Raw genomic sequence first — 17,075 nt, forward strand, 5'->3', positions numbered from 1 at the left:
GTTCAACTTTATTTATTAATCTCCGATGCACATCTGGTGAACCTGGCTTCATTTTTATTTTAGTCCCATTAACTTTCCTTTTGAAGAGATACCTGACATTCATCCAGTTATTCCCATTGTTAATTTATGTTTGCCTCTACAAAAACTAATACTCACTATTTCATTATAACTCTTCACAAGATAAGGTGACCCCTTTATTTTTTTATTGGCCCAACATCTAATTTAACCATTTTTTGTTATACACATGGCCATAAAAATCTTTGTCAGTTCCTTTTAAGTTGATTTGTAAATTTCTTTCCACAGGACAATTGAAGTGGTGGTTAAATTTGCAAGAGCAAACAGAAATCCTAAACAGTGACATTCAGGAAAGAAAATGTCATAATTTTGGCCATTTGATAACAATTAAAAAGCTACAGATCTATTCTAGAGGTCAGTAGTGGGCAGCACAGTGCAACAACTAAGACAGAATTGGATGATGGATGTGACAGTATGGTTGCAGATGAGATACAGTGGAAGAACAAGCAAAGTATAGGATACCATGGCAGCTGATCTCCTGATAGTAGTAGCTACAATTATCAGCAGCAGCAATCTTGTTTCAGATAACATCTCTGTCTATCTAAACTTTATTTTTCTCCTCTTTCTCCATCTTTCATATTTCTCATATAATTAAAAACAATTTGATTTAAAATAATTAAGGGTAAAAAAGATTTTTTTATTAGATTACTTATAGGCCCAACAAGTCCACACTGACCCGCCACCCACCCAGACCCATTCCCCTAATGGGCAATTTAGCATGGCCAATTCACCTGACCTGCACATATTTGGACTGTGGGAGGAAACCGGAGCACCCGGAGGAAACCCACGCAGACTGGGGGAGAATGTGCAAACTCCATGCAGTCAGTCGCCTGAAGCAGGAATTGAACCCAGGTCTCTGGCGCCGTAAGGCAGCAGTGCTAACCACTGTGCTACCGTGCCGGCCACGGTACTGCCTCACAGCACCAGAGACCCGGGTTCAATTCCCACCTCAGGCGACTCTCTGTGAGGAGTTTGCACATTCTCCCTGAGTCTGTGTGGGTTTCCTCCGGGTGCTCCGGTTTCCTGCCACAATCCAAAAATGTGCAGGTTAGGTGGATTGGCCTGGCTAAATTGCCCATAGTGTTAGGTAAAAGGGTAAATGTAGGGGAATGGGTCTTGGTGGGTGCGCTTTGGCGGGTCGGTGTGGATTTGTTGGGCCGAAGGGCCTGTTTCCACACTGTAAGTAATCTAATCTAAGTAATCTAATCTAAAGATAACAGAAATGTATACCTCTGGGAATCTGAAAATTATCAAAAAAGATTTAGCTTGAATTATGGGAGATTTAAGTCAAGGCAGTGAAAATCAAATTTATAAAGACAAGAAAGTTTGTAATTGATGACATGTTTTCATGAAAATGAATTTGAAAATGCTAAGTTAATAATTGTTAGACATTTTAATTAAATTGAAATTGAAATTTAATGAAGGATGGCACTTTGTAAAATATCAGCTCATGGAATCAAGATACTGTTACTAATTCAACACCCTCACAAGGACAAAATCCAGTAATCTGGTCTGCAACAATTTTGACAAAGTTTATGGTTGGGGACCATTCTAAACATGAATCATCATAAGTTCATTAGATTTGACATTAGGGTAGAAATAAAACATAAGAAAAAAAGAATATTTTGTACTTGCCTGGTGTGGGTGACAGCTATTTGCTTATATAACTGACTAAACTTAAGACTTTCGTACAAAGACTGTAATTAAACTTTATACAAGAAAGTTAGGATAAAGACAAGAGGCAGCAACTAAAAAAAAGTCTAAGACCATAAGGGTCAGTGGTTTACAACCTTCAAACAGATATGGAAATGAATATTTAGAGAGCCCAGCAGAGGAAGAGCAAATTAAAAGAGAGATATTTTTATTAAATATATAATATTGCATATTTAGTGTGGAATGTTCAGGGAGTTTCTAACAGGAATTTTGAGGGAACCTGGGACAGCCATTCAATTAGAAAATTAATTGAAAAATTGAAGTAGTGGACTGAGGGCTGAATCTTATCAGAAATTGGCTAAATATCATTTTTGGTGAGAGTCTTTGAGGGATTCTCTCCATGGGAGAAAATGGGTTTTCTTGCACTATTTCCCCAATTTACCTCATGCCCTATGCACCATGTTCCCATGGCATCCTGGTTGTTGTATTCTCCTATTCACTGTAGGTAAAAGTACTCACCACTCCTGAGACATCCCAAGGTCCCTGGACTTGGACAATATTTAAAAGGCAGTCACATATAGTCAAGTGCTTGCAGTCTGGAACTGTCCTGCACGTTTATTTTATTTGCCTTGGACACAGCAGAAGATGAAATTGGTGCCCAACTTTGAGACAGAGACAAGGAGGTCCTATGGACAGGATCATGCAGAGGAACATTATCCTCTTTCCCAATCCCAGGACCAACAAACTCCTTGCCAGCCTGGTCCAAGGTTAGTCCCCAGGTCAAAGCAATGTTGTCAGTCTGGAGAAATGCGCAGAAATGTTAGAAAAATATCAATGACCATCACCACATCATGGGGGTAAGTGCCACTATGTTCCCTCTGCTACCTCACACTCATTCTATCTCTGCTACTGTTCCCATATTCCATTAAGTCTATTGTGTTATCAATTTCAATATTGCATGCAACATCTTCCCTCAATTGTTCTCACCCACTTCAACATTCCAGATACTAACGCTGTATCCCCTCTACCCTGCCTACAGAGTCACTTGGGACACCTCATCACCCTTCTCCACATACACCTGCACTAACAGCCATGCCAGTCACTCTCATCTCACTCTATCCCTGCCTTTCTCTCAATCCTGGAGAGAATGGTCCACAACAGGGCAGAAAGAGCCAGAACTGGAGGTGGGATGCTTGATATTTGGTACCTCAGCCTCAATGAGAAAGGATTGTGGAAAGACCAAATACATTCCCACAGTAATGCAGAAACATCCATGTCCTGGCAATGAAAAATGAAGCATTGATCATTGTTGTGCTTCTACCACTGCATATGCGCTCTTCATATGCTGACTTTCTACCACTTGTCCTTGACATATTCTCTCTTTCTGCAGTCTCCATGCCGGCAGCAGAATTTCAGTGTTTATGAGGCCTTCCCCACAAGATATCTCCTCCTCCACCTATGAGGATGTGGGCACAGATGTCTCTGAGGACTCACTGGTGAGGCTGCCTCCTCCACCCTCCATCAGCTCAGATACTGACATTCCAGTCAGTGTTTTTTTCCTAGATTAGAGTCAGGATCATCTGTCATGACATCTCTTCAGGTATTTGAGGAAGAACTGTCCTGGCACTTGGAGGACTGCTGGAGAACAGGCATCTGCTAAGCCCCAGACCAGAGAGCACCAAATGCATAAGGAGGCACAGAAGCAGTGGGCAGAATTGTTGGATGCACTGGACAATCTCATGCAAAGTTTGCAGGAAGCACCAACACTATTAACACCATACCGTCTCTAGCATGTGAACATCTGGCATGTGAGCATTTCTTTGGATAGAGTGGCAATTATCATGGACAACAGGTTGGGGCACTGCTGGGTCTACACACAAACTTACGCTCCTATGCTCCAAGCAGTGGTGTCCTGCAACAATGGCCAGGTTGACAGGACGAGGGATCTTGACCTCACTCCAAGTTCTTCCTCACAAGAAGGCAAAGTGGTGCCAGGAGATCTCCATCCAGAGGACGAACCACATACAGGCCACCCTGTTAGATGTCATGGAATACAGGGAGAGCTAGCCATTTGGATACAGAACTGGCTCGAATGCAGAAGACCGGGGGTGGTAGTGGAGGGTTATTTTTCAGACTGGAGGCCTGTGACCAGTGGAGTGTCACAAGAGCCGGTGCTTGATCCACTACTTTTTGTCTTTGATATAAATGATTTGGATGTGAATGTAGGAGATACCGTTAATAAGTTTGCAGGTGACACCAAAATTGGAGGTGTAGGGGACAGCGAAGAAGCTTATGTCAGAGTATAATGGGATCTTGTTCAGGTGGGACAATGCACTGAGGAGTGGCAGATAGAGTTTAGCTTAGATAAGTGTGAGGTGCTGCATTTTAGAAAAGCAAATCAGAGCAGGACTTATACACTTAATGATAAGGTCCTAGGGAATGTTGCTGAACAAAAAGTCCTTGGAGTACAGGTTCATTGTTCCTTTAAAGTACAGTCGCAGGTAGATAGGATAGTGAAGAAAGCATTTGGTATGCTCTCCTTTATTGGTCAGGGCATTGAATATAGGAGTTGGGAGGTCATGTTGCAGCTGTACAGGCCATTGGTTTGGTTACTTTTGGAAGATTACATGCAATTCTGGTCTCATTCCTATCGGAAGGATGTTGTGAAACTTGAAAGGGTTCAGAAAAGATTTACAAGGATATTAGATGAGATTACTTATAGTGTGGAAACAGGCCCTTCGGCCCAACAAGTCCACACCAACCCATCGAAGCTCAACCCACACAGACCCATTCCCCTACATTTACCCCTTCACCTAACACTACGGGCAATTTAGCATGGCCAATTCACCTAACCTGCACATTTTTGGACTGTGGGAGGAAACCGGAGCACCCAGAGGAAACCCATGCTGACATGAGGAGAATGTGATATTAACAGGGTTGGAGAGGCTGAATAGGCTAGGACTGTTTTCCCTGGAATGTCAGAGGCTGAGGGATGACCATCTAGAGATTGCAAAATCATGAGGGACATGGATAGGATAAATAGACAAGGTCTTTTCCCTGGGTTGGGGAAATCCAGAACTAGAGTCAGAGGTTTAGGGTGAGAGCGGAAAAATTTAAAAGGAACCTAAGGAGAGGGTGAGGGAGAGGGAGAGGGTGGTGTGTGTATGGACTGAGCTGCCAGAGGAAGTGGTGGATGCTGGTACAATTACAACATTTAAAAGGCATCTGGATGGATATATGAATAGGAAGGGTTCAGAAGGATATGAGCCAAGTTCTGGCAAATGGGACTAGATTAGGTTGGGATATCTGGTCGCATGGACAATTCGGACCGAAGGGTCTGTTTTCATGCTGTACATCTCTAAGTCTCTATGACTCTCGGATGTCACTTCTCAGGGCACTGCAAAGGTGGTTATGCCTTCTACCTCCATCCTGCCTGCCAATATCAACCCTGTGAGAGTTCAAACTGAGGAGGGTACACCTGCCTTTGTGGAGCTTTGTGGCTAGAAGGGCCAGACATGCAGAAGGTGTTCTGTCTAGAGTCACCTTGCCAAGATTTCAGGGCTGCCACTGTAGGGCAGCCTCCATCCAAACCATGGCATGGAGGTGCCAGTGTTGGACTGGGGTGAACAAAGTTAAAAATCATACAACATCAGGTGATAGTCCAACAGATTTATTTTGAAGTACTAGCTTTCAGAGCGCTGCTCCTTCATCAGGTAGCTCGTCCATTTTCCACAGAGTAGTCCATGGTAAGTCTGATAGTGGAATGAAATTTGTTGATATCACTGTGCAGTTATTTCAAAGACTCCTTGCCATGGGTTCAGAGGGAAAAGAAATGTCATCAATATACCTGGTGCGCAGCGTTGGCTGGAGGTCCTCTGCAGCAAACAAGTCTTGTTTGAACATGTTGGCATTTTGGGGTGCAAATTTGGTCTCCATAGTTGTTCAGTGTGTTACGATGAAGAACTGGTTATCAAAAGTGAAGACGTTGTGGTTGAGGATGAAGTGAATGAGTTGTAGGATGGTGCCTAGAGATTGGCAGTTGTTGGTATTAAGTTCTGAGGCTGTTGCAGTGATGCTGTTGTCTTGGGGATGCTGGTGTAGAATGCCGAAACATCCATTCTGACAAGGAATGTTCTTGGTTCAACTGGTGTTTGGGTGGTGAGTTTCTGTAAGAAATCTGTAGTGTCGCAACAGAAGCTGGGGACAACAGGTTTTAAAATGCCCTTGACATAGCCAGAGAGGTTCTCACACAGGGTCCCATTGCTTATACAATGGGATGTCTCAGAAAGCTTATACTTCCAAATAAACCTATTGGACTACAACCTGGTGATGTGTGATTTTTAACCTTGTCAGTCTAAACCAACTGCAGACCTGATGACTGCACTGAGACATAGTGGGAGGGAAAGAAAGAAGATTAAGGGCACATAGATGGCATAAGTAACACCTCATTGTAAATACATTATCACATTCCTCAATATATGTTCACGTCATCCTCAGCTGTATGAACAAATGTCTGCCTAGTTGAAACTACAAGACTGAAGGTGCAAAGTTCAGTCATTCTTAGGGCTACACAAGGTTGTATGATCCAAGGTGTGGAGTGAGCAGCTCCCATAGCATGTGTTGGCTCGGAATTTGTAAGTTCCCTGCCACTTTGGAAATTAGGGTCAAGCTCTCCATACATCAATACATTGCTTGTGCATCACAGGCATCAGTGGTACTGACTTCTGATGCTGCAGGATGAGGCCAGGATTTGGACCTCACACAGTAGGTTAATATCTCAGGTTCACATGAAGTTTGTAGTGCTCACAGGTGTCCTTCAGTTATACGGTGTATAGCTGTTGCCCTTTGAAGGGTCTCAAATCCTTTAAAAGTAAAGTTCCCTCCATCAGAAAATGAAACAAATCCCATCCAATCCATGTGTGGTCACAACCATTTTCAGTTCCACTGCATACTTGTTATTTGTAAGATGATGATAGAAGCAGCGGTTGCTCTTCACAAATTGAGTCTCAGTCTTAGCCTCTTGATGAACTCCAACATGTGCAGATTCCTTTCACGGTAAGCCTCCCTACCACCTGCATTTCCTATGAAATTTCCCACCCAAATGATTGACCCAAGTCATCTTCCCACTTCACTGTCCTCCCAGACCCAGTCATACCTGCCAGATATAACAGTCCACTGTTACACCTCTCACCTCACCCATTGAACCAGGGCATTGTTGACTGTCACGTATTCTCTTTTCCCATCTCCTCCCGCACTCTTTTGTGACCGTTACCCTTCCATACTCAATATTCTACACCCTATACATATTTAGTTGCCATCAATTCGCAATTGTTTTGATATCTACATCCCAGCATATCACCTCCAATCCCCACAATCAAGCTCCCCATTTCATCACACAGTAGTGACTCCTGATTAATCCCTTGTCCCTTGACCTTTGGTGGATGGACCATAGATCAACCTTGTCAAACCCCGTCCCTGACCCATATGGACAACCCTGACTGATGGCTGAGCAGATCACTGACTGATATCTACACAGCTCCGGGACTAATTTCCTGACACTCCCCTACCTGATTGAACTAGGCCCACAGGGCTGACCAGGGGCTCTGCATTCCTCCAGTGGAAAATTTAGCATATCTAAGCACAAGCCCAAGCCCCTCAAATGAGATGTTGGTACCTGGTGTCCAAAATGGAGGTCCAGGGTTGGGGTGTGGGGTTGGGAGATTGCAAACAGGGAGCTGCAGCTGCTAGGTATTCATTCTGGCTTTCATGTTAAGAATGATTGGGTCTAGTTCTATCATGATGTGTAGGAAAATGGGAATGTGCATATTAATAATATGTGATGAGATGCTAATACATGCAAATAGGCCTCTCAGTACTCACTAATGTAATTCTCATCTTGCTGTACAACACAGAGTCATAGAGATGTACAGCATGGAAATAGACCCTTCCATCCAACTCATCAATGCTGACCAGATATCCTAAATTAATCTAGTCCCATTTGCCAGCACTTAACTCATATCTCTCTAAACCCTTCCTTTTCATATACCCATCCAGATGTCTTTTAAGTGTTATATTTTTGTATCCGCCTTCACCACTTCCTCTGGCAGTTCATTCCATACGCACACCACTCTTTGCGAGAAGAAGTTGCCCTTTAGATCCTTTTCAAATCTTTCCCCTCTCACCCTAAACCTATGCCCTCTAGTCCTGGACTCCCCCACCCCAGGGAAAAGACCTTGTCTATTTCCTCCATCTAAGACCCTCATGATTTTATAAATCTCTAGATGGTCACCCCTCATCTTCCAATGCTCCAAGGAAAACAGCCCCAGCCCATTAAGCCTCTCCCTATAGCTCAAGCTCTTTAACCATGGCAACATGTTGTAAATCTTTTCTGAACCCTTTCAAGTTTTACAACATTCTTCCAACAGGAGGGAGACCAGAATTGCACACAATATTCCAAATGTGGCTTAACCAGTATCCAGTACAGCCACATCATGACCTCCCAACCCCTACCCACAATGCACTGATCAATAAAGGAAAGCATACCAAATGCCTTTTTCACTAGCCTATCTACCTGCGACTGTATTTTCAAGGAACTATGAACCTGCACTCCAAGGTCTCTTTCTTCAGCAACACTGCCCAGGACCTTACCATAAGTCCTGCCCTCATTTGCCTTTCCAAAAGGCAGCACCTCACATTTATCTAAATTAAATTCCATCTGCCACTCCTCGGTCCATTGGCCCATCTGTGACCCAGACCCAGGGGCTGCACAGGAAGCAACACTGGAAGATTTTTATCCAAAGTGGAAATATCATCCTTGAATCAAAATTAGCCAAAGTGCCCAATCAGATAAAGACCTACAACTCCTTGACATGACTGAATAGCTATTCTCCTGTATTCTCACATGGAAAGCAGTTGCAAGATGGAACATATTTTAAGATAGCATCTTAAAAAATCCAATCTCAACATATGGGAAGCAACAGCAAAAAAAAATGCTGACTGTCATTGGAGTCAAGTGGTCCATTTAATTACCTACAAGAAACCTCCGACTGAGGAGATTCTGAATATATTTAGAACTGTTGAAAGTAAAGCCCAACAGACTGATAGACAATGCACCAATGACTTCTGGTTACAACTTTACAACTTTGCTCGAAAATCCAGTTGACATTTTTCACAGGGAATTCTAGGGACATGTAGGAAGGGATCATAAAGATTACAGGTCAATCAGATAAAAAAAACAGCTCTATTGAAAGCAAAGGTAAGGATGACATCTCTGACCGCAATAGACACCTGAAGAGATGATTGGAACTTTTGCCTTGAGTTGTAATGCAGGGACTGGAACATTACCTGGATTTCTGGATTAATAGAGCAGTGATAATACCACTAGGCTATTGCCTCCCTTTAAAACAGCTTGTAATCCTCAGAAGGAAGCTCCGGAAGCTCTGGACACTGTAGTGTGCCTGTCTGTCATGGCAGGGCGGGATACTGAATCCACAGGAGAGAAGCTTTGATTGTGATGGGCAAAAAGTACTAAAGTTATCAAACAAAGGAAGACCCATGTAACATTTGCATGAACTTCTCTGTCTCTGCTTGAGGGAGGGGGCAGTAAAAGATTGTAATTATCAGTTGCTTTTTGGGTTAATTACTAATGCATTTCTAATGATTCTTATTACAATTACAAAAAAGTATTCAGTGGTTTGGAGATTTGCTTAAAGTTGTTGAGGTCTACAAAGATTACAGGATTCAAAGACTGATTATAGATTTGAGCCCCCTGACCCTACTTAATGCTGATCTATACCTCAATTCCATTTTTCCACCTGAGTTTCCTATCCCTTTATATTCTTACTTAACAAAGCTTTAATTGCCCTAGCGTTCAGTCTTTAGAAGTAAAAGATCCTGGATTTCAAATACCTTTTGTATAATTTTATTTTCTAGTACTGTATTATAATATTTAATTACTACAGGCTGAAATTTTGGTCATTCTGATGTTATAACAGGCAGATTTTGAACCCATTCTAGTGATTGACAAATAGAGAGAATTGATGCCATAAGCCACTAAAATGAATTAAAATTGATTAGCATATTTATCAGGATTAATTTAAAAGGGAACTATGTATTGAAATATGTGATGATAGACACATCATAAGGAAATATTCTGGTAACTTTAGAGTTAAATTTAATACTCAATGATAAATTACAAATATTAGGTACAGACAGAACAATGTGGAAAATTACAATCCTCATGGTTCAGTGATTTGTCATGAATAAGTAAAAGTTGGGATTTCTGTAAAACTTGCTTCAAAAATGCCATTTACTTACTGCCTCTTGATTTGTGGTCTGTTACAAAGGTGACTCTGCAGAAGAAATCGATCTCACTGTTGTTTATCAGGCAGCATCCAATGGGGATGTCAACACCCTGACTGCAGTGATTCGTGAGGATCCTTCAATATTGGAATGTTGTGATAGCGAGGGTAAATGTGTTATCATTACTCCATCCATATATAAATTTCGACTAGATTTTATAATAATTGAAAATACAAGTTCCACACAAACAACGTTTACATTTTTTACATTTGTTCAATGGTCAACAGAGTAACTGAGGTGTGGTCCCTGGTTAGGTTCCAGGTCGGCACTGAAGTAGTTGATGTTACCCAGGGTAATGATTGGGTGCCATAACTGGCCTCAATAATTATTGGTTGTATGAAAAAACATAGATGGTAATATGGATCCCTTCTCCTTATTGCTATTCCTTGAGGTTAGGATCAGATTCAACTACAGTGTTCACTACAGTTGAATAGCCTTCAAATATTCACTGCCTGAACACAGAAAAAGGGTTTTGTTGAGTGCCCGAGGTTTACTGGAACCCGTAACATTGTAGTCCAGGAAGAAAATTAAGGCAATATCTTTAAGTCACCACTTTAAGCAATCACTGATTTTTAAAAAATAATGTCCATGTCTTGCTCATAAAGTTAATTCATGTTCTACTTCATAAATTGCAACTTGTATTTATACCTTTGACATCTTCACACTGAATACTAATTACTACAGAAGGGTCTAACAGGATAGTTAAAGAACAATTAAAGGTCTGGTCCTCCTAATATTTTCATCCAGTTTTCATTGAGGATATTTGTTTTTATTCATTCACAAGATGTGAATGTCACTATCTGGACCAGCATTTATTACCCATCCCTAACAGAGCGCAGTTAAGAGTCAACCACATTGGTGTGGTTCTGGAGTCACATGTAGTCCACACTGGGTGAGGGGGCAGTTGCCTTCCCTAAAGGACGTTAATGAACCAGGTTTCTTTTTCTGGCAATCAGCAGTGGGTTTCATAGTCATGATTTAGACTCTTAATATCAGATTTGTTTGATTTCAAATTCCACCATCTACCATAGCAAGGTTTGATTTTGGGTCCCTAGAACATTACCTGGATTTCTGGATTAATAGAGCAGTGACAATACCACTAGGCCATTGCCTCCCCTTAAAACCGCTTTTAAACAAGTTGTAATTTCAGTAGCTCAGTACCTATCCAGAATCATAAAACCCCCACAGTGCAGAATTAAGCATTCAGCCAATCGAGTCTGCACTGACCCTCCAAAAAGCATCCCACCCGCAAACCCCACCATCCTTCCCCGTTACCCTGCATGGGGATTTTACCATCACTAATCCACCTAAATTAAATGTAAGTTAAAATAAAATTATTTCATTCTTTAGGTATGATAAAGTTGAGCTAACTGTAGAAAATATGGAATTCTTAACAGAAAAGTGAAGACTAAATATAATTAAAATCAATGTTACTGATATAATTTACTGCCACTTTCTGTTTTGCACCAACCAGAAAGTAATGAGTCAATTTAATCATAGAAACACTATTGCAAAGAGTGCATTTTGATGAAGCAGTATTAAGAAACCTTCCAGTGAATAACAGGTCTACAATATAGCTGTATGGGTAAATTGAAGACATTTGGAAACACCATATTAAATTATAGATAATTGAGTTGTAAATTTAAATTAACATTGTAAATGGAAAAAAAGGAGTTAATTCTTCAAAAAATATTTCAGGATCAACTCCGTTGATGCACGCAATATCCGGTCGCCAGCTTGATACAGTGAAGCTGCTCCTTAAGATGGGGGCTTCCATCAACACAGAAGATGCCTGTGGAAGAACTCCACTATCTCTGGCTACCTACTTGGTATCGATTTCCTGTCATTTTATTATCTTAATCCCAGTTTGCAACAAGTATTTCCATTGCAGATCTTGGTGATTAAAGCTAGCAGGAATTTTAAAATGTGTCATATATATCTTTGTATTTGTAAATTTATAAATAATTGACCAAATTTTGCTGGAGCAGTAGGCTCCTTTTTTTTTGACTTATCCATGCATGTTTACAATTTTTCCAACATTGTTGCTTGATGTGCTAACTGCTCAGTATGGAGGGCCACAGGACAACTGGGAGTTTAGTGCAAAGGGAATAAGAAGGGTGCTGCTGATTTACATAATTACAGGCCCAGTTGAGAGTCATATTATAGTGGCAAAATGGTAAAGGCAATGTTGAGACAACACCCTGCAACATGGAAATATTCCCAGCTCTGGGGAGGCAGTCTCCCTGCTGCACTATAGTGATATTGCTCCATAGGCCAAAGGCAGGACCAAGATCAGGGAAGGCAGCTCCCACAAATCCAAGATGTGCCTGGAAAGATGGGGCCTTCAATTCTATGATTTGTCCTTTGTTTCAACTTACCTGTGGGCATTTTTGGGCTCCCTACTGCAGAATGACTGTCCTGATTGTACTGGGAGCATCAGGAACTGGTGTGTTATCCTTAATTGAATGATGGGCCCATTGATGACCAATCAGGAGGCTATCTTTGATAAAACTGAGCAGGCTTGGCAGCTGCCAATTGTGGGATCAGGATCTGCTTTTTCTGAGATTAGGATCCCAATACACCCTTGTAAAACTCAGTTCAGTGTTTGCTATCTGGTTGAGAGGTTGATTGGCTCAGGCAAGTTCAATCAGAAAATAATTTGTAATTGCATCAATATCACTGAAGTCATAGGGAGGCAACAGCAATGACTGTCTTCATGAAGCTACCAGTGGAATTATAAATCATCCAATAATTTATGGCAGTTCACACTCCATGGGGTATATTTTCTTAGTACAATTTTCCAGATTTGAAGCAAAATTGATATATTCTTCATATCTACAAAATCTTATTTGCTGTTGTGAAAACTGTGTGCTATTCTTCTCAATTACTTTCATTATGAATTTGTACGCCCAGGTTTACAATGTAAGTAGCTTTATAAATATTCAGCTTTTCACAATAGGCAGACTATTCACAGTGCTCCAGGTGTTCATGTTTGCAAAATTCTGAACACAGTGTCCAATGTTGATGGGGTTTCCATAATTGGAAAACACTTACCAAACAATCCCAATTGTGCCATGAGTTATATTGACAATGAATTTAAAGATTTTCATCAGTCTCACAATATGGCTCAGGTAAGTTACATCTGTTCATGCATAGGTAAAGGGAAAGAACATGTCTACAGATTAAGCATTTTTAAACTAAACCAAAGCTTAGGATAACCATCCACTCATGCATTCCTCATGGCAACGTCTTCACCAATTAGTAATGATTTGCCTGATTTGAATTTAAACAGGAACTTGTCTGTTAACTGCACATTAGTGCATTTTTGTGGCAATACTTTGAACAATTAGTTCCCAGTGGACTCCAATCCACAGCATTTTCTCATAAAAGATAAATTATTGTTCAGTTTGAGCTTTGGTATTCATGCAATTCTTTCCTGATAGTGCAACATCTCTCCTTTCCAGAAATACTGAAGTTCTGTACTCTGTATTGTTATGGACTAGGCCAGAACACTCAAAACAATTTTAAGCAGGCAGCCCAGACCATAACTTTGCAATTTGTATCAGTAAGCGTATAGTGAAAATTACCCAGAAGTAAGTTAGCTAGGTTGACTACCAGATTTTAAAACAGACAAAACTTTATTCACAAAATTACACAATGAAACACAAAGAACAGAATAAAGAACCCCTACAGAACTCAGTCCATCTAAACTAGACTTAATTACATTGTTCCGAATATACACAACTGTCCCAATCAGCAAACCTCTTAAATACAGTAATAATGAAACAAAGGCTTGCAGGTTGAAGTCAGAAGGGCAGAAGGAGAGAGGGTTTAGCAGCCTTTCTTCACACAGTCCACAGCTGAACTCCCTAACTAGTTCTGGACTGAACTGCTCAACTTAACTTCAGTTTCCAGGACTGGCCACTTCCATTTCATTATACAGGTTACTTCTAAAAACATATAAGCTCTGGCCTAAAGTCACATCTGTTTATGTATAAACAAAAAGGCCTCTCAGTAACACTTTCGTCTCGGTACCAAACTCAGCCATTTCGGAGCCCGGAGTGTTTTATGACTCCCCTGAAAACAACCAAGGACACAGTATCCTTGAGAAAAAGAACAGCTTTTAGAAAAAAAGGACCAGCTTTGTGACTCCTCCCCCCTTAAAATGAAGAACCATGAATATCAAAAGATGGCTTCATTTTTAAAACCTTTCAAAATCAAACTGGTAATTCATCTAAAACACACATATACAGTATACTAACTATACACATGCAAACATGCACAACAACATGCGAATTCAGGCCGTGGCACACTCGCTACCAAACACCTTTGTATCTCATTCAAGTCTCAATAACACATCGGCAATTAGGTTTCCTGGACCTACCACATGCACAATTGTCAAATTGAATGGCTGCAACAACAAGCTCCATCTAAACAGTCTGGCATTTTTGTCCATAAATATTTCCATAAATGTCAGTGTGTTATGACCAGTGTATACGATTGTCTCAGATGCATTGATGGTAATGAAGACACTGAAATGTTGTGATACCAACACCAAGCTCAAAAGTCTCTTTCTCCACCGTTGAATATTTCTGTTGATAAATGTTCAACTTCCTGGAAAAATACCTGATGGATCTTTCTATTCTCTCATCATCCTCCTGCAGGAGCACCGCACTGACACCCAAATCACTGGCATTGATAGCCACCTTGAAAAGTTTTGTGTAATCAGGTCTAGCCAATACTGGGACAGTGGTTAACACAGTTTTTAGGCTGTCAAATGCCTTTTGACAGTCCGCTGTCCACTGAAACTTCTTGCCCTTTTTTTAACAATTTGGTGAGTGGAGCAGCCACACTGCTAAAATTCGGCACAAACTTTCAGTAAAATCCACTCAATCCCAGGAACCATAGTACTGCTCTTTTCTTCAACGGTGTGAGAAATTCCCCAATTACTTTCATTTTCGCATCCCGTAGGGCTATTTGTCTGTATCCAATAACATGGTCGAGGAGGGTGACTTTGGCTTTGACAAATTCACTTTTAGCTCGGTTTATCATCAAGCCTGCCTTCCGAAGTCGATTGAACAAGTCCAATAAATGCTGTAAATATTCCTTCCATGAGTGACTAAATATCACCAGGTCATCAATGTAAACAACAAAGTTGGGTAATCCAACAACAACCTTATTAGTCAGTCTCTGAAATGTGGCTGGAGAATTTTTCATACCAAATGGCTTGACTTTGAATTGATTTGGTGATACAAAAGCTGAAATTGCCTTTGCTCTTTCTGACAGAGGTACTTGCCAGTAGCCCCTGAGCAAGTCCCACTTAGAAATGCAAGTTGCTTGTCCCGCCTTTTCGACATAGTCCTCCAACCACAGAATTGGATATACATCGGTCTTTGTAATGGCATTGACTTTGCAATAGACCACAAATAACGTTGGGTACCATCTGGCTTTGATACCATGACTATGGGCGAGCTCCTGTCACTGTAACTCAATTCAATTATGCCATCTTGGAGCATGCATTCTATCTTCTAAACCTATGCCAACTTTAGAGGGTTATGCCTATAAGGATATTACTTAATCAGAACAGCATCTCCTATGTCGACATCATGCACAATTAGATTAGTACTTCCCAGTTTATTTCCGCATATCTCCTTTTGTGATAGTAATAACTATTTCAGGTCATTTTGATTTTCTTGTGGAAGGTTACTCAATAACTTATCCCAAGTTTTGACAACTTTCTCATTGTCCAATTTGATTTGATGAATGTCCAATTCAGAATCCTCTGAACTTGGTTCTTCCTTCTGTGCTGTAATCACCAACACCTTCTCTTCTTGCTTTCCTCCCCTATCAAAATACCTTTTGAGCATATTCACATGACATATTCTGTGAGATTTCTTCCTGTCTGGAGTCATTATCAAGTAGTTCACCTCACTCAATTTCTTCTCGATTTGATTCGGTCTACTAAACATTGCTTTTAAAGGTTCATCTATTATTGGAAGTAACATGAATACTTTATCCCCAATTGCAAAATTGCGAATTTGTGATTTCTTATCCACTTCCTCTTCCGTTGTATGCTGTGATACGTGTAAATGCTGTCTAGCCAACTCCCCAGCTCTATTTTATCATTCTCTGAAATTTGACACCTAGTCCAAATAGGTGGTCTCTGAATTCTGACTTATTAATTTCTCCTTAATCAATTTTAACAATCCTCTTACTTCATGCCCAAAAATTAATTCAAATGGACTGAATTTGGTCGATTCATTTGGTGCATCTCTCATCACAGAAAGTACAAATGGAACTCCCTTATCCCAATCATCTGGATAATTCTGACCATAAGCCCTCAACATGGTCTTTAGTGTTTGATGCCACCTTTCCAGCCCTCCCTGTGATTCTGGATGGTACACGTAGATTTGAATTGTTTTATTCCCAAGTTATCCATAACCTTCTTGAATAGATTAAACGTGAAGTTTGACCCTTGATCGGATTGGACTTTTATTGATAGTTTATATCTAGTGAAAAATTTGAGTAATTCTTCTACAATCCTTTTTGCTGTGATATTACATAGTGGTACTGACCCTGGAAATCTAGTCGACACATCAATTATTCTTAATAAATACTCTTTTCCACTTTTAATTTGAGGTAGGGGACCAACGCAATCAATCAAGACTCTTGTGAAAGATTCCTCAAATGCTAAAATAGGTATTAAAGGTGGTTTTATTATTGCCTGTGGTTTTCCGATGAGTTGACATATATGACAGGTATGGCAAAACTCAACTACATCCTTGTGTAGTCCAGATCAGTAAAAATACCTTTATATTTTAGCCTGTGTTTCCTCATTCCTAAATGACCTCCAAGTGGTAGCTCATGCGCCACTCGCAGAACCTCCTTTCTGAACCTTACTGACAAAACAATCTGATGAGCTTCTGCCCATTTCTCATCTGCTTGAATGTGTGATGGTCTCCATTTCCTCATTAAGACATCATTTG

At 40.6% G+C, this 17,075-nt stretch overlaps 1 protein-coding gene and 1 long non-coding RNA gene across 2 annotated transcripts in view; one reads left to right on the forward strand and one right to left on the reverse strand.

Moving 5' to 3' along the window:
- LOC140477443 (uncharacterized) overlaps nt 1–17,075 on the reverse strand; it is a 113,185-nt gene that overhangs the window by 41,958 nt on the left and 54,152 nt on the right. The gene's annotated exons all lie outside the window — the stretch shown is intronic.
- Nucleotides 1–17,075, forward strand: part of ankrd55 (ankyrin repeat domain 55) — an 89,196-nt gene that overhangs the window by 8,108 nt on the left and 64,013 nt on the right. Inside the window, exons 2-3 of the mRNA XM_072571358.1 lie at nt 10,074–10,196; nt 11,788–11,918. Coding sequence (XP_072427459.1) covers nt 10,074–10,196; nt 11,788–11,918 — 254 coding nt within the window. The remainder of the gene's footprint in view (nt 1–10,073; nt 10,197–11,787; nt 11,919–17,075) is intronic.

The sequence above is a fragment of the Chiloscyllium punctatum genome, chromosome 1, assembly GCF_047496795.1.
Source record: "Chiloscyllium punctatum isolate Juve2018m chromosome 1, sChiPun1.3, whole genome shotgun sequence".
Classification (NCBI taxonomy): Eukaryota; Metazoa; Chordata; class Chondrichthyes; order Orectolobiformes; family Hemiscylliidae; genus Chiloscyllium; species Chiloscyllium punctatum.